General features: G+C 47.6%; 1 protein-coding gene across 3 annotated transcripts in view; it reads right to left on the bottom strand.

Annotated features, from left to right (window-relative positions):
- LOC126503737 (SH3 domain-binding protein 1) overlaps positions 1-23,866 on the bottom strand; it is a 54,737-nt gene that overhangs the window by 30,503 nt on the left and 368 nt on the right. Inside the window, exons 2-3 of one of the 3 annotated variants that reach the window (XR_007592371.1) lie at positions 17,507-17,599; positions 5,533-5,634 (exon numbers count right to left, since the gene is read on the bottom strand). Coding sequence is in view for 1 of the 3 variants with exons in the window: in XM_050145601.1 (XP_050001558.1) it covers positions 17,571-17,599 (29 nt within the window). In the remaining 2 variants the exon portion in view is untranslated. Of the gene's footprint in view, positions 1-5,532; positions 5,635-16,913; positions 17,600-23,866 lie in introns of those variants that run through there. The other 2 variants (XR_007592372.1, XM_050145601.1) reach the window with 2 other exon arrangements.

Raw genomic sequence — 23,866 nt, 5'->3', positions numbered from 1 at the left:
CATACACACACAGATACTCATACCCACAGACACACTCATACACACACACGCTGCTTTTCACCAAGTCAAGTCACAGGGAAGCCAGAGTCCTACAAACACATAGAATATTCTGTTCTCTGTCTAGCGTGGCATTTGGGCAGCCCTGTGAATGTTCCCACGGAAAGGCTCCTGGGGTCCCTCACACAGGGCAGAAGCTGGCTAAGAAAGCCTGGAAGCTGGGCCTGCATCTTGTTCACCTGCACCCCTCCCCACACACGCCACACAACTGGCCCTGTGCCTAAGAGAACCAACATCGGCAGTCTCTTACAGAACCTCGGTCATCCGTTACTTATTAACGAGACATTGTGATCCATTGAGCTCTCTGGTGGTTTGACCTTTGCCCTGGAATTAAAAGTTATATTAAAGTTATTTCCCTCAATCTAATTTGACTAATGTTAGAATTATTGTCACCAAGCCGGGTGGTGGTGGCGCATGCCTTAATAATCCCGGCACTCGGGAGGCAGAGGCAGGAGGATCTCTGTGAGTTCGAGGCCAGCCTGGTCCATAAGAGCTAGTTCCAGGACAGGCTCCAAAGCCACAGAGAAACCCTGTCTCGAAAAACAAATAAACAAACAAATAAAATAAAAAGAATTATTGTCACTGAAATTGGATACGAATTCCATATTGCCTTTTGAAGGCACCAGAGCGGGGTGACCTATTGGCAGGATGATCTTCGGTGAATTAAGTGTGCCGGACAAGAGCATGACAGAGCAAGCCCTGGCTGCCTTTATGGTCACCGTTTTTGGTAAAAAGGAAGACTTCCTGTTTCTCAGGAAAGTATCCAAAGGTCCCTCAAGGCCAATGATTGCTGCTGGGATTGGTGAACCATGCCTTCCTTGGGAACTGAATTCCAGGCAGGCTGGCTAACAAGGCGGGAGCCAGACTGTGTTATCCTGCAGACCTCATTCGAATCCTGCTTCTGAGCCTCCCTGGCTGTGTGACACTCAGCAGGTTTCTGAACTTCTCTGAGCCTCCACGTTCTCATGAAGTGGGAACTGCGGTATCTCCCCTGCAGTGGAAGGTCTGGCGGTAAAGCCAGATCGCGTCACGCACTTAGCCTGTGACTGGCAGACAGCAAACACAAGGACGCCAAGGGGCTCTCCCTTCCAGGGTGGCTGCGATTTAGGTCCCCTGGGAAACATGGTACCCACTCTCAGAGCCTGGGTAAGGACAGCCAGGCACTGCGACTGCATCTCACGAGTGAAGAAGCCAAGAGGTCGGGTCTAAAATATGACGAACTTTTTGTTCCTGTGAAAGGGGGCTGTGCATCTGCTTCGTGACTTCCCTGGAGGAAAAAGCAGATTTCCCCCCGATTTTACAAATGCCACAATTCTCATTAAGAGTAACTCGATGTAATTTGAAAGGTGTGTATGTACACACATGCATGCACGTGCATGCACACACACACACGTACACAAGTGGAGGTCAAAGGTCATCCTCAGTTGTTCACTACCTTGTTTCTTAAGGCGAGATCTTTTATCGAAATTCATCGATTCATCTACACTGGCCACTGCCTCTGCTGCCTTGTGTCAGGAGTACAGGTGTATGCGGCTGGACCTGGCTTTCTCTTTTGTTTTTAGATGTGAGCTGGGGTTTGAACTCAGGTCTTCGTGCTTGCACACTGAGCCCTTTACCCACTGAGCCATCTTTGCCAGCGAGCTACCTTGACACATCTTCTTAGTTTTGTTGTTACTGTTTGAAGCAAGGTCTCTGTCACCCCAGCCCCTGGCACCCCTACACCCAAAGAGTGTGGAATGTTTGGGTTAAGCTGACACCACAGCCCCTGGCATCCATATATCTAAAGAGTCTGGAACGTTCAGGTGGAAGGTCCAACTCAAGCCCTCTCCCCTGGGAAGTTGCCTCAGTCCAGACTCCACCCCCGAGAAAGCCCACCAAACGATGACCCCTCCCCAGAGATGCTCAAGATCACTCCCACAGAATATTTAAACTGCCCCCACCAGAGAACAAACACGTGGTTTTTCTGGTCTTCCTCCCCAGTCCCATCTCCCCGCTCTTCTCTGGGGGACTGGAAAGCCATTGGTATCCATTAAACCTGGGCTTTTTCTAATCCGGTTTGTTTTGGTCTGATTCGGATTAGAGGTTTATCAGGATACAGAAACTTTTTGGTCTCTGGTAACCCAGGCTGGCCTTGAACTCACCCGAGTGTCCAGGAATGACCCTGGCTGAACCAGCAGGCTACTTGAGAGTCTTATCTCAGAAACAACCAAAGGAACCAAAGGAACATTAAGGAGAAAGGCTGATAGAGACGATTAAATGTCACCTATTTGGTGTGCCACAGTTTCCTAGAGAATGAAACACCCTGCAGGGAAGCTCCCAGAGCAGGAAGAGAAACAACTCAAAGGAGCTACAGACTGTCCCTGAAACTGACCAGATCCTCAGGTTCCCCCTCCCTACTCTAACCCCCTGACAGTAAACAATAAAAGCTGAGAGTCTGTCTCAGACCGAAGAGTCAAGCCACAAAGACTCTTAGATGTAGCAGTTACTCTGCAGAGACCATGAGACCAGACCAGCTGTCAGAGTTTAGGCTAATGAGCCGCTTAGAATGGATACTTTCCAATGTCTTGAGATGACTATGGGCTATACATTGTTCTCCAGGTTCCCGGCTTTTGTGAGCTGTCACCCATGCTGGGGTAGGCTTTAGCGACACAGTCATTTCTGCTCCTCTAAGTAACCTCACACACACACACACACACACACACACACTCCTGCAAGTAACCCCAGTAAAACTTACAGTTCACCAAGTTGGGCTTTGGTGGGATCTGTACTTTGGTCTGTTGTGGGCTCCCTTTTGGAGTGAGCAGATGTGGAACATCTCCCCAGGAAAGTCTGATACACAACACTATTTGGGACCAGACTGGACTTTTTTTGTTTTTTGAGCTTTTTTGTTTGTTTTGTTTTTTTTCTCAAGAGAGTGTTTCTCTATAGCTTCAGAGCCTGTCCTGAAACTAACTCTATAGACCAGGCTTGCCTCGAACTCAAAGGAATGCACCTGCCTCTGCCTCCTTAGTGCTGGGATTGGACGTATGTGTCACCACTGCCTGGCTTTGAGCTTTTTAAAAAGGTATTTAGTTCCCTGTGAGTTTGAGGCCAGCCTGGTCTACAGCGCGAGTTCCATGACAGGCTCCAAATCTACAGAGAAACCCTGTCTCGAAAAACCAAAAAAAAAAAAAAAAAAAAAAAGAGAGAGAGAAAGAAAGAAAGAAAATGGTATTTATTTTAAATTATGTATTTCTGTGTGGGTATAGGCCTGCGAAGGCCTCAGGTGCTGGATCCCCTGGAGCAGGGCTTAGAGGTGGTTGTGAGCCACTGGACACAGACTTTGAAGCACTGGGGCTGCTCTCCAGCCCCTTGTTTGTCCTTTGTGATGTGGGGTCTCAATCCAGGCTGACTTGACCTTCACTGTGTAACCTAGGCTAACCTCCTCCTGCCAGGAGCTGGGAAGAAGACTCGAGCAACTTCCCAGCTGTTATTTCTGCTTTCCTCTGGCTTTGCCTTTCCAGCCATTCTGTGTTTGTTACTTTGCATTTCCCAAAACCCTGTGCAGCTGGAGCGGTGAAGTCTCCTTCCACAGCTGGCGGCTGATGTGTAGCAGAGTGGGGCTCACAAACTCTGTCTCTCCTAACATGGCCGCAGCTCCTAAGACCTGGGATCCGAAATCTACAATAAAGGCTTCCGTGTCTCTAAGGGAACCTCTGATAAAATACAGCCACTCCATTTTCACCCTGTCTGTAGTGATATTACTTGAAATATTCAAAAAAAAAAAAAAGCCAGCTACGACCTATTGTTGTATGAACAACAACAAACCATGAACAAGCAAGTGTGGTATATCATACAAAAGAATATTATACAGCCTTTAAAAGGAAGACAGATCTGACAGAGGCTACAACATATAATATATGCCAACCCAGGGGACATGCTGATAAGGGCAATGAGGCAGTCACAGAAGGCCACACATCGACCTCCTACTGTGGACTAGCATGATAACTGTGGAGAAGATCTGCTCTATTTGTTTAACCGTGTAAAGATGCATTTGGTTCGCCTTGCCTGCCTAAGGCACCTGATTGGTCTAATAAAGAGCTGCCCAGAGGGCCCATAGCTAGGAGAGGGGTAGGTGGGGCTGCGGGCGGAGAGAATAAATAGGAGACAGAAGAAAAGGAGGGTGAGGGTGGGGCCAGCCAGACAGACAGACTTGAGAAGCAGTCAAAGCAAGATGTACAGAAAGAAAAGAAAGTAGAAAGCCCCGAGGCAAAATGTAGATGAAAATAAACAGGTTAACAGGTTATGTTACAAGAGCTAGCAAGAAGCAAGCGTAAGATAAGGCTGGACATTCAAAACTAGTATTAAGTCTTCCTGTCATGACTTAGGAGCTGGTTGGCGGGCCCAAGAGTAAAAGCCTGGTACAGTCTTTCTTGTATGAGGTAACTAGAGGAACCAAATCCATAGAGACAGAAAGTAACCCAAGGGGACTTGGGCTGAGGGAAGAGAGGAACGAGGAAGTACGGTCTCAGCTTTGCAAAGTGGTTTTCCCGCGGTGGCTACAGAGCCGTGTGAGCGTCCTTAGTGCCAAGGAGCCGCGTGCTTTACAGGGGGAAATGGCTTTTTCTTTGTTCCTTTGTTTGCTTTTGCTGCTGGGGATCTAACACAGGACTTCATACATGTTCAATCTCGGAGTTCCACCTTCCAGCCCTAATACAGTGTGGTTTTTGGCCTATGTATGTAGAAGACTACAGAGTCATCCATGTTAGAGTTGGGGTAACCTAAGGAGCGAGCCACACCTCAAGGCACAGCAGGTGAAGCTGGAAGACAAATCTTCTAACACTGGGCGGAGTGTGGGCTCCCTGCCAAGGCAGGTCTGGACTACAGCCTCAAATCTCTGCCTCCTACTGCAGGGATCCGCCCACTTGGAACCGCGTGCCTTGGGAATCAGGGAACACCTGCCACTGTGCGATGGCGCTGCTCTCTGATTTTGAAACTCTTGACACAAAAAAGAAAGACCTACTACACTTCAAAGATCCATTTTCCATGGAAAATTCCCATACTGCCTTTGTCCACAGAGGACACAGGGACTGTGTTATTTATGTAGATATCGGTGCATGTGCACGTTTACACGTGTGTATGCATGTTTGTGAACGTGTGTAAGCTTGTGTGTGGGGACCAGAGGATGATGTCGGGTGTTATTTTGTTTTATTTTTGAGACGGGACCTATCCCTGGCCTGGAGTTTGCTAAGACACTTAGGCTGAATAGCGAACAAGCCCCAGGGATGCTCTTGCCTCTGCCTACCCCGCACCAGGACTGCAAGCAGAAGATACCACGAAAGTGTATCAAAAATTGTATCAAATGTTTATGAGAAGTAATGATCTTCTCCAGGTCGGTGACATATACCTCATAATTCCAGACAAAGAACAGCGAGGCAGTGATGCACGGTCACTCTCAGTTTTAAGTTGTTCTGCTCATTTCATCATCTTGGGCTGCAGAGATGGCTCGGCAGTTAAGAGGGCTTTGCTGCTGGTGGATCGTACCACCCAAACTCCAGCTCCGGGGAACCAGCGCCCACTTCTAGCCTTCGAGGGTATCTGAACACGCGTGGCACAGAGATACACACAGACACAGATAAAAATAAAACTTGACAGAAAGGATTTTCCCAGCCAGTTGCATGGCTCAGTGGGTAAGGCATTTGCTCCCAAACCGAAGTCTCGCATTTCATCCCTGAAACCCACAACTCTGCAAGACCTACCCTCCTCTCCTGGGATCCACGGCACAACACGCTCCACAGCCATGCTAACGACACGAGTAGTTGAATGTCACGTGATGAGTCATGTTTGCTTCCCCACCACTAAGCAGCGTCATCCTGCGATCACTTCTTTCCTAGCTCAGAAACACTTGCCCACAGCTCAGGACTCGGGCCTGCTGTGTCCCGAACACGCTATTCCTGTATGGGAGGATGCTCAGAAGCCAATGTGTCTGGTCTCGCTAGTCAGTTGGATCACCTGTATTCCTTCCACACAGATAACAAACGCAAGAAGTAGCGGACAGACTTCCTAGTGACAGAGACAGGCGTCCTAGTGGTGCCCTGAGGGTCAAAATTGCTGCCAGCTGCAAACTTCGATCTTAGAGACCTGGGTGTGGGTGTGTCTTGCCTGGGGCACAGCTCCCTCTCTTCCCGTTTGCTACTCCTGTCCCTGAGTCTCTTCTTTACTCACCAGCCAACCTTAGCTTTGGAAACTTCAGACTTCTTTCTGTCTTTCAAATTCCTGGGAGTGAAAACCGAAACCTCTCCCTGGCTTCCAGAGCCTGCGACCAGCCCTGACAGCCCTGACAGCCAGTGGCTCTGCTCTCCAGCAGATCAAGGCTGTTCCTGTAACCCTGTGCTTCCAGCTTGCAAACGTGCTGTACCCTCCCTGGAAAGGAGTTCCCTGCTGCAGGAACTTGTATCAGCCCGCCTACTGGGGCATGGCCACTCTTACTATTTACAGGGAAGCCTAAGGTGCATGCGTGCCCCCTCTTTCTCTCTTGTTCCCCTTGCTCCATGCTCGGACCCTTCCTGATCAATTGTCCTGCAAGCAAGAGTATCTAAATGATTTTATTTCCATAGCATTTTCCCCACGCTCCTTTCTCTTCAGAGCCTTTGCTGCGATGGCCTGTGTCCTAAGGTAGATGTCTCAGTCTGATTTATTCTGGTCAGTCCTGTCTCTTCTACAGCCTCCCTTTCCCCAAATGGCTCCTGAATTGACTCGTCCCCAAATCCCCTACAGAAGGAATTCTCTCCTTTCAGAAGAGTCTCTGGAAGCCCAGGTGGACAATACAGTGCCATCTCCTCTGGGGTTGCCCTCTGTTCACCTAAGAACCAGATGGTGGGTGAGCGAGACGCCTCAGCGGGTAACAGTACTTGCTGGATAAGTCTGACGGCATGAGTTTGATCCTGGGAACCCATGTAGGGGTGGAAGGGGAGAGCCAACCCCCAAAAGTTGTCAACTGAGTTCCACACTCATGCTGTGGTATCTACATGTGTATATGCATGAACAAATAGAAACTAGTATATTTTTTAATGGGGAAAAAAAAAAAAAAAAAGAAAGTAAGAACCAGGCGAGGAAGCAGAAAGAAATGAGAAGTCCGGAGTGGAGTATCAACTGTGGGACTCGCTTTCTCAGTTTCCTCCTTTCTCCATCGCTGTGACCACAGCATTGTGACGGGGAACAGCTCAAAAGGACGCCAGAAGCAACAAGAGGACGAGAAGAATGTGTTAGCCTTGGGCTCAGCGGAGAAGACACAAGTTCGAGCAACCGCAAAGGGGTTCTCGGAACATTGGCAGGCATTTCTGCGCTACGTTAGCCATTCCACCATTGATGGGCCTTGGGGTTCCGGGTGAAGAGGCTAAAAAACTAGAAATTCCTTTTCTGCGGCCAAGAGTGTTTTCCTAAGCAGTCAAAGAGCCCGAAGTCGGCACGTGTGCCTTTCTCTAAAAGAGGATAATTGGAGGCAGCTGTTTGGCCAGCTACTTAAGGACCCGTTTCCTGCAGGTGGTTTTCCTCTTTGTTTTTATTCTGACTTTATTTCCTCCTTCGGAATCAGGCCACGCCGTCAAGGGTTTTATTTTATTTTTAAAAGATCTTCATTTTCAGCCGTGTGGCTGTTTTGCCTGGATGTGTCTGTACACCACACGCATGCGGTACCCACAGGGGCCGGATTAGGGTGTTGGTGTCTAATCCTCCAGAGCTGGTGTTCTAGGTGGTTGTAAGCCACCACTTGGGTGCTGGGAACCAAACCTGGGTCCTCTGGAAGTCAGTGCTCTTAAATACTACGTCATCCCTCGAGCTCCTTTGTCAAGGATTTTAATAGAAGTTTGAACAGTTGGAGAGACATAGATGGGCTTCTTTCTCCCCTCCTCCCTCCCTTTCTTTTCTGTCCCCCCACCTCACGTAGCCAAGAGCTGCCTCAACTCTTTCTGCAGCTGGGGATAACCTTGAACTATTGATCCTCTCTCCTCCACCTCTCAAGTACAGGGATTACACACACGTGCCACCCAGGTTGTGCAGTGCTGGAAACTGAACCAGCCCAGGGCAAGCACTCTGCTCAGGAGCAACGTCCCTGGCCCCTGAGCACCATTTCCAGTCAGGTCTAAAGACAAACAGAAGTGGCCAGGTGACGGCAGAGAGGAGAAGGTGGTCATGCAAATGAGAGGAGTTGGCCAATTTACAGCATCTTGGCAGGGTAGGCAGGTTCATTCAACACCGGAACCATGCCTGGGCCGGTAATGAGAGGAGCCAGGAGGGACCTGGGGGCAGATTACAAAACACCTTGAACCCTATGCCAAACTCTCTGCACCTGATTGTATCTCTGGGTTTAGGGAGGAAAGAGGAGTACTTTAATCTTTAGAATTGAAATTTTCAAACATTGCACTGATAATATCTCTGGCAGCTGACAGGAAGGTAGGATGGGATGGGACAGGAATGTTGGCAAGGAGCCCAGTCAGTGGTCAGGTGGGTATCCTGACAGGAGACAACGCTTGGGCATTGGCAGAAGCTTCCAGAGCTCAGGCAGAATCCATGGGATTTGGGGCTGGGGAGGCAAGGATCCGAAGCAGAGAGCTACTGCCCTCCCCTGGCAGGTTCTGGGCAAACTCAGTCATGGTAGGCAGCCTGGAAGCTCGCTGGTTCCTAGAACAGAGCCTGCTGCCGAGAAGCAATGTCAGGGGCTTCCTGCGGCTGCAACACAGCTTTTCATCTCATCTGCTTCCCGGCCCATCTGTCTCTGGCTCCCGTTTAGTGTGGTGCCGAGTGTAATCTGGAGAGGGAAATTGGCGTCCTTCCTCTCTCCATGGCAGCAGAACAGCGTAGGGAAGGTTGAGATGTACAAACAAGACCGGGGGCGTAGCTCCACGGAGAGAGGGCTCGCCTAGCCCAATAGGAAGCCCTGGGTCGGCTCCCCAGGACGACACAAGGTGAACACGGTGGCGCAGACCTGTGGTCCCAGCACTTGAGGGGCAGGCGCAGGCATTCTGGGCTCACTGACAATAATGGGTAGGAAGCAGAGAACCCGGGAACAGGAGTTGGGGTGTGTGCAACACGAGAGCCAGTTCTGATTGAGGTTTTCCGGTCACTTTGCATCTGAGGGAGACACTGTCCAGCCCGGCACATGGCCGTAGACCCTGAGGACCACTTCCGCTCTGCAACTGCCTGCTTCTGAAGCGAGAAGAAAGGATGACAGCCAGACATGGCGATACCGTCTCAAAAAGAAAGAAGGAAAAGTCTAGGGCTGGAATGACGATGGCTCAGCAATGCTCCTGCAAAGGATCCAGGTTCAGTGCCCAGCACCCCCATGGCAGCTGCTAACTGTCAGTAACTCCAGTTGCAGGGACAGGGAGTCCAGCAGCCTCTGTGAACACCAGGCAGACATGTGGTACACATGCAAATGGACAGGCAAGAAAAATGTTCCTACACATCAAAACAATTCTTTGAAAAAAATTAGAAATGAATTATTTTATGATGTGAATAAAATTAAACTGATAATTTCCAAATGCTCCACGTTATCTCATAATCGTATTCTGATTCCTTCCAGCAAAATAGCTGAGAGCTTTTCAAACGGCAGCTTAACTCTGGCTGGAAGAAAACACAGTTACCAAGTTCTCTTTGATGTGTAGATGCATAGAAACAGAAGGTCTAATCTCAGGGAGAGGCTGGTGGAGTTCCAGGACTTCAGGCCGGCCTGGTCTGTATACTGAATTCTAGGACATCCAGGGAGACAGAGAGAGAGAGAGAGAGAGAGAGAGAGAGAGAGAGAGAGAGAGAGAGAGAGAGAGAGAGAGAGAGAGCCTGTAGTTGTAGAATATTATTTTAAGGTGCATTGCTTTTGTTTATGCTGCATTTATCTAACTCTGTGATACTATGATTCTTTGCCTGTCTAAAATACCTGATGGTCTAATAAAGAACTGAACGGCCATTAGTGAGGCAGGAGCAAGGGTAGGTGGGGCTGGCGGGCAGAGAGGATATAAACAGAAGGAGAAAACTGTAAGGAAAAAAGAACAAGGGCGGGTGGTGGTGGCGCATGCTTTTAATCCCAGCACTCGGGAGGCAGAGGCAGGCGGATCTCTGTGAGTTTGAGACCAGCCTGGTCTACAAAGAGCTAGTTCCAGGACAGCCGGGGCTGTTTCACAGAGAAACCCTGTCTTGAGAAACAAAAACGAACACAAATAAACAGACAAAAAGTTTTCCACTTGCATCATTTTAATTGTGGGGAGATAATTCAGTCAGTGTGGTGCTTGCTTCGAAAGCATAGGAACCTGAGTTCACATTTCAGAACTCATGTTAGAAAAAACAAGCACACAAACAAAATCCAGGCATAGTAGCACACGCTTGTAATACCAGCATTGGGGAGGCAGAGGTAGGTGGATCCCTGAAGCCAATGGGCCAGCCAGACTAGCCAACTTGGCCAAGTACCAGGAGGACATACACACATACATACATACACAGAAAAAAGTCTTAAAAAGGAGTAAGTTGGAAGAGGGTTTCGTTCTATTGTTTGTTTGTTTGTTTAATTAATTAATTAATTTATTTATTTGAGACAGAGTTTCTCTGTGTAGCTCTAGCTGTCCTGGAACTCGCTCTGTAGACCAGGCTGGTCTCNATTTATTTATTTGAGACAGAGTTTCTCTGTGTAGCTCTAGCTGTCCTGGAACTCGCTCTGTAGACCAGGCTGGTCTCGAACTCACAGAGATCCGCTTGCCTCTGCCTCCCGAGTGCTGGGATTAAAAGTGTGTGCCAACAACTGCCTCATATTAAAACTACAATACCAAAGCCCATGTAGCATTGGTGTTACGACGGGGAAGCAGATCAAAGGAAGAGAGAAGGTTTTGAAATAGTAACATATATACTTTTTACTTTATCAAGATCACTTAAATTATTAGGCAGTAAAGACACTGGGGTTCCTTTCTTGATTTCGGGGTGGCTCTCATGTCTTGAGCAGCCCCATGGAAAGCTCATAAGGCGAGGGACTGAAGCTTCTCCCCAACAGCTGAGTGAGTGGGCCTGTGTATTGCTCAGCTTTTTTTTTGTCTAAAATGATCAATTTAGTAAGAGAGCAGCTTTATCCTGGCTTAGAACCCTAAAGGTCATAGTCCCGGGTCAGGAAGATATACATATCACTTTTAGTCTCCTGTTGGGGCACCACACCATGGTGAAAGACTTTGGCAGAAATAAATTGCTCATGGCAACCAGGAAGCAATGAGAGATGGGAAGAGACTCAGACCCTGGGATCTTCTGAGCATGCTCCCAGCAGGCTGGGGAGGGGCTTCCACATGAGTGCTTATTACTCTCTAGAGTTCAGATCCCAGCAGCACACTGGCCTGCTCATAAGCATCCGCTAAGCTGGGGCCTCCATAGTTACACACACACACACACACACACACACACACACACACACACACATTCATGTAAATTAAAGAAAGAAAAGAAACACATAATACCCAATATCCTAAAATCTACTAGGCTGCACCTCCTAAACCACTTTCCAGTTGTGTTACTCTGGGGCCCAGCTTTTAACACACAGGCCTTTAGAAGCATTTTATCTGTGTGTGTGTGTGTGTGTGTGTGTGTGTGTGTATGCATGCACTGTGTGCTACGGTGTGTTTGTGAAGGTCAGAGGTCAACATTCAGGAGGCCGCTCTCTCCTTCCAGCATGTTGGACCAGGGTTCCTCTCGCTGTTTCTGCCTGGCTCTATGCTCCAGTCTAGCGGGCTCCAAGCTTCCATTTGTTTCCTGGTCTCCGTCTCCTTTCTCGCCCTAGGAGTCCTGGGATTACAGATGGGCAACACCACACTCCTTTATTCCCCGGGTTCTGGGGCTTACACTCAGGTGGTCAGGTTTGCACAGCGAGTGTTGTAACCCACGGAGCCTTCTCCCTAGCCTGACAGACAAACCCTTGGAGGACATTGTGGATCTGAATTATAGCACCTTGGTGGTCAATCCTCAAGGCCCATTCAAGTCTCCAAATGACTGTGGCCAATAACTTGACTAACAATGTCACGAGCACAGAAGGCAGACTCCTCCTCCCAAAGTCATTACCAGATTCCCACCTGTGTAGCATGAATTCTAATTGGTCTTAATAAAACCCGGTGTCAGAGGTTAGGGAGTGAAAGCTGAGAGATCACAGAAGCAGTGCAGCCAGCCACTAGCCAGACCTTTCACCTCTACCAATGCTCAGACTAAAGGTGTCCAACATGTAGACAACTGCATACACAGAAAACCTGAGCGAGCTTGGGCTTGGTAGCAGGACTTTCTCGGGGTTGCTCTGCTTGCTAGAGGCAAGCGCTCTCGTTTAAGAGAGGCTTCCTGACTCAGTTTTAGCTACAAAACCTTTTAAGAGGTCCTGTCACAAAACACTTAAAAGGGGTTGATGAAAAGCTGACTGCATATTTTTTGGCGGTGGCAGGGACCTTGAAACACCATCGAGTTGTGGCAATAAACATGGCTCCGGCCAGTACCTCTGCCATGAGGCTAGACTCTCGGGAAAAAGTTAAGGCATGGGCTGGATCCAGCCATCAAAGCCATGGCTTTAATACTAGCCATATGGCTTAGCAAATTAAAGACTCATGCGGTCAGAGAAAGAGAGATATACAGAAAAGATAGATTCAGATGAAGAAAACTTCTAAATAGCTTACAGTGTGTTTAAAAATATATGTAGGCTTGGGAGAGAAAAGAAAAAAGGATAAAGTCCTTAAAATAAAAAGAAACAGAGAGTAGCTGGGTGTGGTGGCGCACACCTTTAATCCCAGCATTTGGGAGGCAGAGACAGGCAGATCTCTGTGAGTTCAGGGACAGCCTGGTCTAGAGAGTGAGTTTCAAGACAGCCAAAGATACACAGAGAAACCCTGTCTCAAAAAGTCAAAAATTGAAAATAAAAATAAAATAGAGGTTAAAATAAAGGCACATAAAGATGGAAAATACACAGTCTGGATACTATATGTTACTGTGTTGTCTTTAAATTGTTTGATGGCTGAGGAAGGAGCAAAAGCTGCTAAAAGACATTTGATTATAAATGCTTTTTAAGGTCCTACATTCAGGGCTGTTTCTTGCCATTAACAATTTATATACAGTGAGCATGTACAAAGTGTGATCAAGGTTTGGGAAGCAGAGTCGGATCCTTTAGAAGGAAGGTTAGAAACGGCAGGAAACCATTAGCCTCTGAAAGAACCTGGAGAGAACATGGGTCACGGTAGAAGGAAGGAGGCCTGACCGTGGCCTTTGGTAGAGGGAGGTGGTGTGCCAGGGGAACAGAAGCCAGGCACACCAACACCCCCATCTTGGTTTCTTCCCATCATCAGCCTGGCTGAGTTACTGCCTCTGCCGGCCCAACCCACGGTAGAAGTTGGTGGAAACAGAGCGAGTTGCCGAGGTGAATGTGCGCTGCGAGGGGGCGGGGGAGGGGATAGAGCCGGTATCGAAGGTCTGGGCTGGGCACCTGGAAAGCCGCCTCGAACTCCGAGAGATCCGCCTGCCTCTGCCTCCCAAGTGCTGGGATTAAAGGCGTGGGCCGCCACCACCCGGTCAAAAATGAGATTTTTAAAAATGAAGAGCGGTGGAGCAGGATGGGGATGGCGGGGTGGAAAATGAGCTGCCCTGCTGATGGAGCTTAGGATAAGGCTGATTGCAGAGGACCAGAATGTTCTCTGATGGGCTTGGAAGGGTTTCCCGTGCAGCCGCCCGAAAACTGGTGTGCGACTCCCGAGTTCTTTAAGCTCTGTCCTTGGCCGAGGTCACAGACTTCCTTAAAGAGCCGACGGGGGAGCTGTCTCCACCTTATGTCCCGCCCTGCTGTTGCCTCCACAGCAGGCAGAAGCCGTAAATAGTACACAGTCCGTGATGGCAGTGCCAAAGCAACACTGTAGACACAGAAACGGGCAGTCTGCCAAAGCCTGGAAGAGGATCCTTGAGACTTTCTTTTATCACTGTGTGTTCAGATAGACGTTTCTTTTTCCCGGTGCTGGGGATCAACCAGAGGGTCTTCGAGGCAGGCACTGTACCATGGAGTTACAGTCCCAGCCATTGATACTTTTTTTTTTTTTTAATTATCTTTATTTTATGGTATAGGTGTTTTGCCTGTATGAGTGTCTGTGGGGGGGTGACCCTCTGGAAGGGGAGTTACACACAGCTGTGAGCTGCCATGTGGGTGTTTGGGATTGAACCCAGATCTTCTGGAAGGGCGGCCAGTGCTCTTAACTGCCGAGCCATCTCTCCAGCCATCGGATAAATGTTTGCTGTATCTCTTCTGGAATGGGTCTGTCCCAAGGCCTGTTTCTGGCAGAGGAGCGGCCTGAACCTCTTTTGGAGTTCCAGGAAGGAATGAGTCAGTCATTACACAGTTAGTTCCTATGGTAATCACCAGGACGGAGGCTTACGTAACCAGGGAACCAAGAGATAGGTTTCCAGTTCCAGCCATTTTGATTTCAAGTATTTTCCAGAAAATATGTTAAAGGGAGGTTTGGCTTTTGTGACAAGAACATATTCTAGCCCCCGTGAATGGAGATGAAGCTTGGCCACCCGGCAGACCTGAGTTGAAAACTCTGTCATTAACTAGATGTTGGCTTTGCCCGTCTCCTCCCTTGTAACGTGGAGCCCTTGCTTCATGGGGAATGGCGGCTATTCTCCATCTGAAGGCAGCAAGAGACTGTGTAGTTTGAGCATGGAAGACCTCAAAGCCCTCCCCCACGGCGACACACTTCCTCCAACGAGACCACACCTCTTCAGAGTGCCCCTCACTGTGGGCCACACATTCAATATCTGTGAGTCTATGGGGGCCATTCCTACTAAAACCACGACACCGAACATTCACGAAACCCTGAGTTGACCTCAGCACCACTTAAACTGGATGTGGCAGCTCAGGCCTGTAATCCCCACACCCAGGGGATATAAGCAAGGGATTCACAAGTTCAAGGGCATCCCTACCTGCACAGTGAGCTTGAGGCTAACCTGGACAACCTTTCTCAAAACAAAACAAAACAAAACAAAAACAAGAAGGATGGATGGATCATGTGTGGCCCAAACACGCTCTTCTGAGCTGATTATCTTGACTGGGGGACATCAGGTACTTTGATAGGAAAGCTTGTGTCAATTTCACATATAATATGAATTTTGGATAACTGGGCTCACTGGGGCTGTGTGGTTAGAATGGCGGAAACCAACTGAATGACAAATGGAATTCTCAAAAGCTTAAGATGTTTAACTTGGAGACAGCATTGCAGTGATCATAGTTAGTTGGTTAGTGCCATAACCAACTATGACAAGATGTTGAGTGGTTGAGCACAGCGAGATTAATGTGGTTTGATGGTTACCATGAACACCCCCCAAAATTACTTCACCCAACAAAAAGCAGGAAGCAGTATGGAGAGAACTATGCCAATATTCCCAAATATTGTCTTTAAATGTTTGTTTACATTTAGAGGGAGATATGCTATAGAGATTTTCATTGGTATGGATCTTGGTTTATTGATACAAATTTAAGGTCAGTTTTGTTATATCTATATTTCTGCTCTTGATTAAGGTATTGTGTTTGTACAGCTTCTTTAAAATGCAATGTATAATTAAGAAATATAGATTAATAGATAATCATCTATAATAGTCAAGCTTATCGTCATGTTAGTTAGATTTTCTAAGTATAATACGGAGATGTATTTTGGATAGACAGATATTCTTCAAACCTTTCAAAGACTACAGAATATGGCATTTAAAATGTTTTATGAATTTGGGACTTTTCATGACCATGAGACATGTCTGCTCCTGGCAGCACCAATCTACTTTAAGAGAGAGAAAGATAGGCACTGAAGAAGCTCCTTATGGAGTCTGTTTGCGATTTGGGAAGAAACTGCTCTTGTCTAGACTGCTTCATGGTATGCTGTAAAAGCTGGACATGCAGGACCCAGAGAGAAATGACTGCTGAACTTGCCTAAAGGTGAGATGGTCCTTTGGGTTTCCTGCTTCATGAAGGAGTCTGCCAAACATTCTGCAGGACACAGAAGAAAGTGACTAGCAAACTGCCAGTATAGGCAGAACTGTCTTTGAAATTTCCTGCTTCATGGAAAAGTCTACTAAACACTATGATCCAATAGGTTGAAGATGGATGCCCCAACATTACAGAAGAACTTTGGGTGACTGTCCAGGCAATGAGATGTCTCTGTCAATTCTAGAGTTTTAGAAGTTGCTTACAATGCATTTCCTGTTTACTTAGATAATATTATATCCTTCTGGAGTCTTTGAGTTGAAGAATTGATAGTTATAGTTTTCCTTAGTTATGATAAAAGATAAAGTAGATATAAATATTGTAACTATAATTCTTGCTTGATAACTGTTTCATTATATGTAATTTTTCTATGTTAAAGTTAAAACCTTTTTTATTTAAACAGAAAAGGGGAGGTGATGTGAGAGTCCCCTCTGTGTGCTGTCATTACCATAAATAAATAAATAAATAAACCTGCCTTGGTCTGTTGATAGGGAAGAACTTAGGTAGGGAGGGAAAACAGAGCTGAATGCTGGGAGGAAGAAGGGTGGAGTCAGAGAAATGCCATGGATCTACCACCATAGGTAGATGTGTTGAAACTTTGCTGGTAGGCCATGATCTTGTGGTAATGCACAGATTATTGGAGATGGGTTAAATTAATATGTAAGAGTTAGCCAATAAGAAGCTAGAACTAATGGGTCACGCAGTGTTTTAATGAATATGGCTTCTGTGTGATTATTTCGGTTCTAGGCAGCTGAGACAAACAAGCGGCCTTCCTGTTACATTGTGGTGATACACAGCTTAATGGAGATGGGTTAAATTAATATGCAAGAGTTAGCCAATACGAAGCTAGAGCTAATGGGCCAAACAGTGATTTAAATAATATAGTTTCTGTCTGATTATTTCGGGGCTGAGCAGCCAGGAACCAACAAGCGACCTCCTCACAACAAGGCATGTTGAAAACATCAGTGTCTGCAGCTACGTTGCTAACTTCATGACGACCAGAGACAGAGAAAGAGGCCGTGAACCAATGTTTATCCTCAGTGACGCACTTCTTCCAAATGTTTATCCTCAGTGACGCACTTCTTCCAAGTAAGTCCGTACGTGGCCAGTTTCACACACCTCTCCTTTCTATTCCCGAAGAGCTCCTTTTACCCAAGTTTCCTTTTTATTGTCATGCGTATTCCATTTGTTTTGCGGCCCACTGGGGTTAATTACTTCCGTGGGTGGGGAGTCATTCACTGGACTGTGGGAAACTCACAACTGGCTACGCCTCAGAAGGAAAGGGTCCTCCTTCCTCAGCAGCCACTAATTGCCAATAGCGCCGCAGGGTGGGGCAGCCCCTCTCCCACCCAAGATGGGATGTTGATGAGCTACCCAGCTCTTAATAGTCCATTTAGCTATGACCTCGTCACCAGCTTAAACCATCGATGAAGTTGGGTATCTTCATGATCTACTCACCTCTCAATAGTGCCACTGTGGTGGTTTGGATGAAAATGGCCTCCGTGGAGGTAGCACCTGTGCTTCAGGACGGCTCAGGAGCCGGGCAAGGGGCTGGAGATTAAGGAACACAAGAGACATGGGTCATTCGAGAAGAGGGAATGCTGAATGCCGTTTATTCAAGCTTAGAGAAAACCTTCTATTCCTAACTGCTGCACAGTGGAAGTCCTCCAGGCAGGTGGGAAATTACCAGGTTCAAGACGCTATAAGCTAACCCCCAGGGTGGGCAGAGGGAGCACAGGAACAAACAAGATGTTTTGCTAGAAACTGCAAGTTGTCCTCAATATGAACTCTGGGAGGAGGGGAGACCTGTGGCTCTACACATAGACTTATAGAAAGTGGCAGTATTAGGAGGTGTGGCCTATCAGAGTAGATGTGGCCTTGTTGGAGGAAGTGTGTCACTGTGGGGGTGCGCTTTAATGTCTCATATGCTCACAATACCACCCTGATCTCAGTTAACTTCCTGTTGCCTGCAAGATGTAGAACTCTCAGCTACCTCTCCAGCACCATGTCTTTAAAAATAGATAAATAAATAATTTAAAATTATAGTTCAAAGAGGTGAACAGAGGTTTAAAAAAATGGATGTAATTTTGTGGGTTGGAGGTGTCTGACAGTGTCTGAGGCACCTTCAGGGAGGAGTCCCTTATTTGGCTATGAGTTTTGGAGGCTTCAGTCAACGCTCTCCTGGCTCCGTTAAGTTCTGGCTCACAGCAAGGCAGGAGCACCGTAGAGGAAGCTTAAGGTGGGGGACAGCATTCACATCATGGCCGCCAGGAAGCAAAGAAGAGGAGCAGGAAGGGCTCAGAGCCCCCATGCCCTCAGATCCCACCAGGGACTCACTTCCTATCCTGGGCCCCACCTTTCAAAGTTCCACTACTCCCCCTAAATTTTTTCAGAGCTTAAGTTCAAGCCTGTGCCATCAATCCCAGGCCTGGGGAAGCAGAGGTAGGCGAAGTCAAACCAGAGGTTCTCAAGGAGAAAAGACCAAGTCCATGATTGTATGATTAAAGCAAACTGTATTTGGGAGTGCACCCAGGACTGTCTCCCTGTAAGTCGGGATTTGCGAGAACAGCCCTTGCTGGCCTCTTGAAATCCCTTTTATAGGTGAGAGAAGGTGTTCACAGGGCCAAAGAGTTGGCTGTTAGACACTGTTAAACACAAGGGAAGGGAAGGAGCAAGGCAAGGATATACAAACAGGCAGATGGAGGTCACAGTTTACATCAGACCTAAGAAACAGAAATGTATTTGTTGCACGTATAATAAAAGCCTGCCTTTATTTCTGCAAATGGGACTTCTTCACCCCCTCTGCCCGATTGCTGTGAAGCCTTAGGCAACAGCGAGGGTAGAGTGGTGCCGGCTCTCGGAAAGACAACTCAAAACCGCTAGTCGTTCGTTACCGTGATTGAGACGGTTATGACCAAAGACGTTGTTAAAACTAAGAATAGCTGAGTGCTTAGGCGGTGTAACCTTTATTAATATTCTCTACCCCAGCAGAACCATGCCTTCCAGAAGGGATCACCTAGCTTAACCAGTTCCGGAAGTAATTGACGCGCTTCCTGATAATTAACACTGTGGATTAGCGGTGCCCCGAGGGAAGGAACAAGAGAGCAGTAAACTTTAATAAGGACTCCAGGGAATGGCTCTAGAAGGGAGGGGTTGCTGAACCTGGTGGAGAGGAGATACAGAGAGAATTGCGGCGGGAACTGGAGGCCTCTAAACATACTTCAGGTACCGGGACACACCTGGGATGTTTAATGGCTCTACCCTGGATGTTTAAGGCCTCTCCCGTGAGTACAATATTTCAGAATGAAAAGGGAACTTCGCTGTAAAGTGTTGGGGGAGATTAGATCACACTGTGAACCCCGAGTTTGCATTCACATTAATAAAATTAACCTTGGGTCAGGAGGCTGAGTTAGCTACTAATTGATGGACAGTCATCATAGAGCCTCAGGGGGCATCTGGGAGAGACAGAGAGATGCCCCAGAAGCAGTGGGGAGGGATTTTGAGTGGCATGGGTTTTCTGTGTAGCCTGTGGACCCCAGAGTACTCAGCTGGCAGAGGGCGGCAGGAGGATTCCAATTTAAACCCTAATCCAGATTCCAGATTCTGTCCGCCAGCTACCAAGTCGGCGATCCAAGCATAAATGTCATTGTTGTTCACTGTTCCCTTTTGGGCTAGAGTATTCTATCACTAAAGTGTAACACCAGCCCAGGCACTTCTCTCTCTCTCTCTCTCTCTCTCTCTCTCTCTCTCTCTCTCTCTCTTTCTCTCTCCATCCCTAACTCCTTTGGCTTAACTGCTTTGGCTTAAAAGTGGTCCCTAAAGTTCAGGCGTCAGAACTTAATCCCCAGCATCACAGGGCTAAGAGCAACAGTCTTTAAGAGGTGAATAGGGTCCTGGGGTCTGTTCTCACAAATGCTAATGTGATCATCTCCGGAGTGAGCTTGTTAGAAACGTGTCTCTCCTTTCTCTCCAACCTCCCACCCCCCCACACACACACTTGTGGGCCAAGAGATAAAGGAAGGTGCTTCCCAGATGCCCCCAGGTGCAACATATATCCTTTGATTCCAGACTCCCCAGCCTCCAGAGCGATGAGCCAGTCACCCTGTTCACTGTGAGTTACTGAATCTCAGAGATGGGTGACAGCAGGCTGGACTAAGACAGTCCCTCCGTTAGGAAACAGCTTGTGGCCAGCGAGGGGCGTTCATCTGCTAAAGGCAGTTTGAGCCTTGGAATCCACTTGCCAGAAGGAGGAACTGACCTCTGACCTCCACCCATGTGCCACGGCAGGGGAACATTACACACATACAAATTAGTAAGCGTAAAAGCAAATGTTGGGTTTGGTGTTGTGTGTACAACTGTAATCCTCGTGCTTAGGAAGATAGGGCTGGGGGACCTCCATATTGAGGCCAACTTAAGCTACAAAGTGAGCCCCCCCCAAAAAAAAATTCTTACAAGCACTTTTAGTCGGTTTCACGCTATTTTGGTTCATGCCATACCAATTCGGCGATTTCAAATTGTTAGGTCATTAGCTTCTACTGATTATTTAGTACCGTGTAGCAAGTCATCCCTAATTGTGGGAAAACAGCCAACACCGTCTCAGTCTCTGTGGGGAAATAATTTGCATGTGGCCGTGGCTCTGGGTTTATTAAGAGGGCTCTAATCTCAGCTCTCAGCTGGGCTGTGCTTGGCCTAAGGCTGGGGGGGAATGGGGTGGGGGACTCTCCAACCTCACTCCCAGGCAGCAGGACCCAGCTTTTGCTGAAGTTCCAGCTTTTGAAGCCTGTCCTGGAACTAGCTCTACCAGGCTGGCCTCGAACTCATGGAGATCCGCCTGCCTCTGCCTTCTGAGTGCTGGTATTAAAGGTGTGTGCTACCACCACCCGACTAGAATTGGGGTTTGAAACAGAGAACATACTATGAAGGACGCTGTGGTGGCTATTCAACTTGACCATATCTGGAAGTAAGTAAATCACAAGTGTCTGGGTACACCTGTGAGGGATTTTTCTTGATTGGCTCATTTGAAGTGGGAAGACCCACCCCAAATCTGGGTCTGCTGAGGTGGGAAGACCCACTTTAAATATGGGTCAGGTTTTTTGCTGGCGGCCTACGTAAAGGACAGGGAAGAAGGAAGCTTGCTTTTTGCCTGCTTGCCCTCAATCTTGCTAGCAAGGCCATTCCTTGGCTGGCATTAGAGCCTGCTTCTTCAGGATTCCAGTGTGCACTGAAGACAAGCTCAGGCACCAGCCTTGTGGGCTGAACCGGATTTGTGGCCCCTCCGTACAGAGCAAACCATTGTCGGATTAGCTGAACCACAGCCTGTAATCCATTCTAGAAAATCCTATACGTCTATATGGAATTTATTTTATCACATACAAATGTATATATGTGGGATTCAAAAGATCCATATATATATGTATATATATATGAATATCTACGTGAATCTATTTCTATCTATCAGTTTATTCACTCTATAGTCTCAGTTACTCAGGGGGCAGAGGCAGGGCCAGGGCCAGGGGATCTTGTGTTTAAGGCCAGCTTGGACTACACTGAAACATCCCCAAAAATAAACTGACCAAACAAAAATCTTAGAATTAACTTTTTTTTTGGTGTTGGGGGCTGTTGACCTCAGACCCTGATTTTCCTCTAAGCAACTTGATTTCCCGTGTTTGCAGCTGCTCTGAGCATGAGACCCCCCCAGGAGCTCCTGATGGCAGGGGAGTGGCTTCTGGTGGGTTTGGCTGGGGCCTGGCAGTTAATCATGAGTTAAGGATCCATATATAAGCCGCTCTAGTACACAATAAAGGGGGCATTCCTGTTTCAAGGATGACCCGTGCCTCTGTCTGTGTGTCTTTTTTTTTTTTTTTTTGGTTTTTGAGACAGGGTTTCTCTGTGGTTTTGGAGCCTGTCCTGGCACTAGCTCTTGTAGACCAGGCTGGTCTCAAACTCACAGAGATCCGCCTGCCTCTGCCTCCCAAGTGCTGGGATTAAAGGCGTGTGCCACACACGCTGTCTGTGTGTCTTTGTGTGTTTAATTCTCCAGGCTCTTGCCCGGCTCGCATGGTCCTGTAGTGCAGGCTCCGTACTACATGTGTAGTACCGTAGTACATGTAGTAGTACGGACGGTACATTTTGGGTCTTTGTATGTATAAACTGCAACCAATCCTAGTCGTTAGTATTATTTCTGTTATACAGAAATAACAGGGGAGTAAATCTAGCAGTAAGAAGGGGTCCTGAAATTCAAGTTAGGTAGTCCATCAGATCAAACAGCCAGTGCCTCCTACTCCTCTTGGAATGACTAACTTAGCAACCTGTAGTAATATTTCGTTTGTATTTTAACAAATAAAGTGTGCCTGAAGATCAGAGAGTAGAACAGCCACCCCAGTAGCCTTACGGACCAGGCAGTGGTGGCACACACCTTTAATCCCAGTAGCCACACTGATTGCCAGAGAAACAGGGTGGTAGTGGTGCAGGCCTTTAATCCCAGCCCTAGAGAGGAATATAAAAGGGGAAGAAACAGCTCTCAGACACAGTTTCATTCTGAGAGTCCTGGAAGCAGGCTCATCATTTTGGTCAAGATAAAAGCTAGTGACTGGCTGCTTTGCTTTTCTGACCTTCAGGTTGAACCCCAATATCTGTCTCTGGGTTTTTATTAACTGTGCTAAGGCAACTTTTTTTTTCTTGCTTTCTTACTTACCTGAGAACTATTTATATGTTCTCAATATAGTAGGAGCTCAAATAAACAACATCTTTCTCAACCTTTCTGTAATTTTTACACACACACACACGTACATGTTTGCTTTTTCGAGATAGGGTTTCTCTGTGTATCAGCCCACGCAGTCTTGAAACTTGCTCTGTATACCAGGCTAGCCTCAAACTCACACAGAGATTCACCTCTCTCTCTCTCTCTCTCTCTCTCTCTCTCTCTCTCTCTCTCTCTCTCTCTCTCTCTGCTTCCCGAGTGCTGGGATTAAAGGCGTGGGCCACCACAGCCTGGTTTACTTATATGTAATATATATCCACACATCCTTTCCCCCTCTCCCATTTTGAGATGAGTCCTGGGCTGACTGTGAACGTACTAAGGAGCCAAAGATGGCCTGTAATTTCCAGTCTTCCTGTACGTCTCCCCAGTCCTGGGATTAAAGGCATTAAGGCACAACACCAGGATTTTATTCATTGTTACTATTGTCTGTTTTTAAAAACGGTCTTGCTGTGCAGCTCTGGCTGGCCTGGAACTCTCGATTTTCTTGCTTACTTATGCTTGTAATTCCTAGGACAATACTTTCCCACAGATTCTTAAATAAGTAAAGCTATAAAGTTAATGTGCCAGGCATCGTTCACAAAAGTAAACAGATCCCCAGCTCCGGGTGCAGGCATCCTGCAGTGTTGGGCCGAGCAGAGTGTTTGTTTGGATCTCCACCTTAAGGAAGCACAGTAACCAAGGGAAGCCCTTGACTGCGCAGAGGCCATGAGTTTCTGTAGCCCACTCTCAACTGGTTGGGAAACAGGCACATCGGGTAGCAAGCCACTAAATCAGCGGGCCTAGCAAGAAAAAAAAAAAAAAGCATCTTCAGGCCAGGGCAGTGGTCTGATGGATTGGCCGACCTGAAACTTGGAGGAAGGTGGGGGATGGTGCGCTAAGACGAAACCTAAAAAACTAACAGCCATGTTCAGTGACCGAGAGGGAACGCAGTGTGCCTGAGGACGCTTGGAGGGACACTAAGAAAACACGAGGTGACCATGGCATTCCGGAAGGGTAGCTCTGGTGTCGATCCCCTCCGGGCAGAACTCAGGCGGGCGAGACGCTGGAACGTGGGGCAG

Source organism: Alexandromys fortis, unplaced genomic scaffold, assembly GCF_014885135.2.
Source record: "Alexandromys fortis isolate MF-2015 unplaced genomic scaffold, M_Fortis_MF-2015_v1.1 scaffold_50, whole genome shotgun sequence".
In the NCBI taxonomy this organism is placed as follows: domain Eukaryota; kingdom Metazoa; phylum Chordata; class Mammalia; order Rodentia; family Cricetidae; genus Alexandromys; species Alexandromys fortis.
Note: the sequence above shows the minus strand (reverse complement) of the source record. Positions and strands in the feature narration are given on the sequence as shown.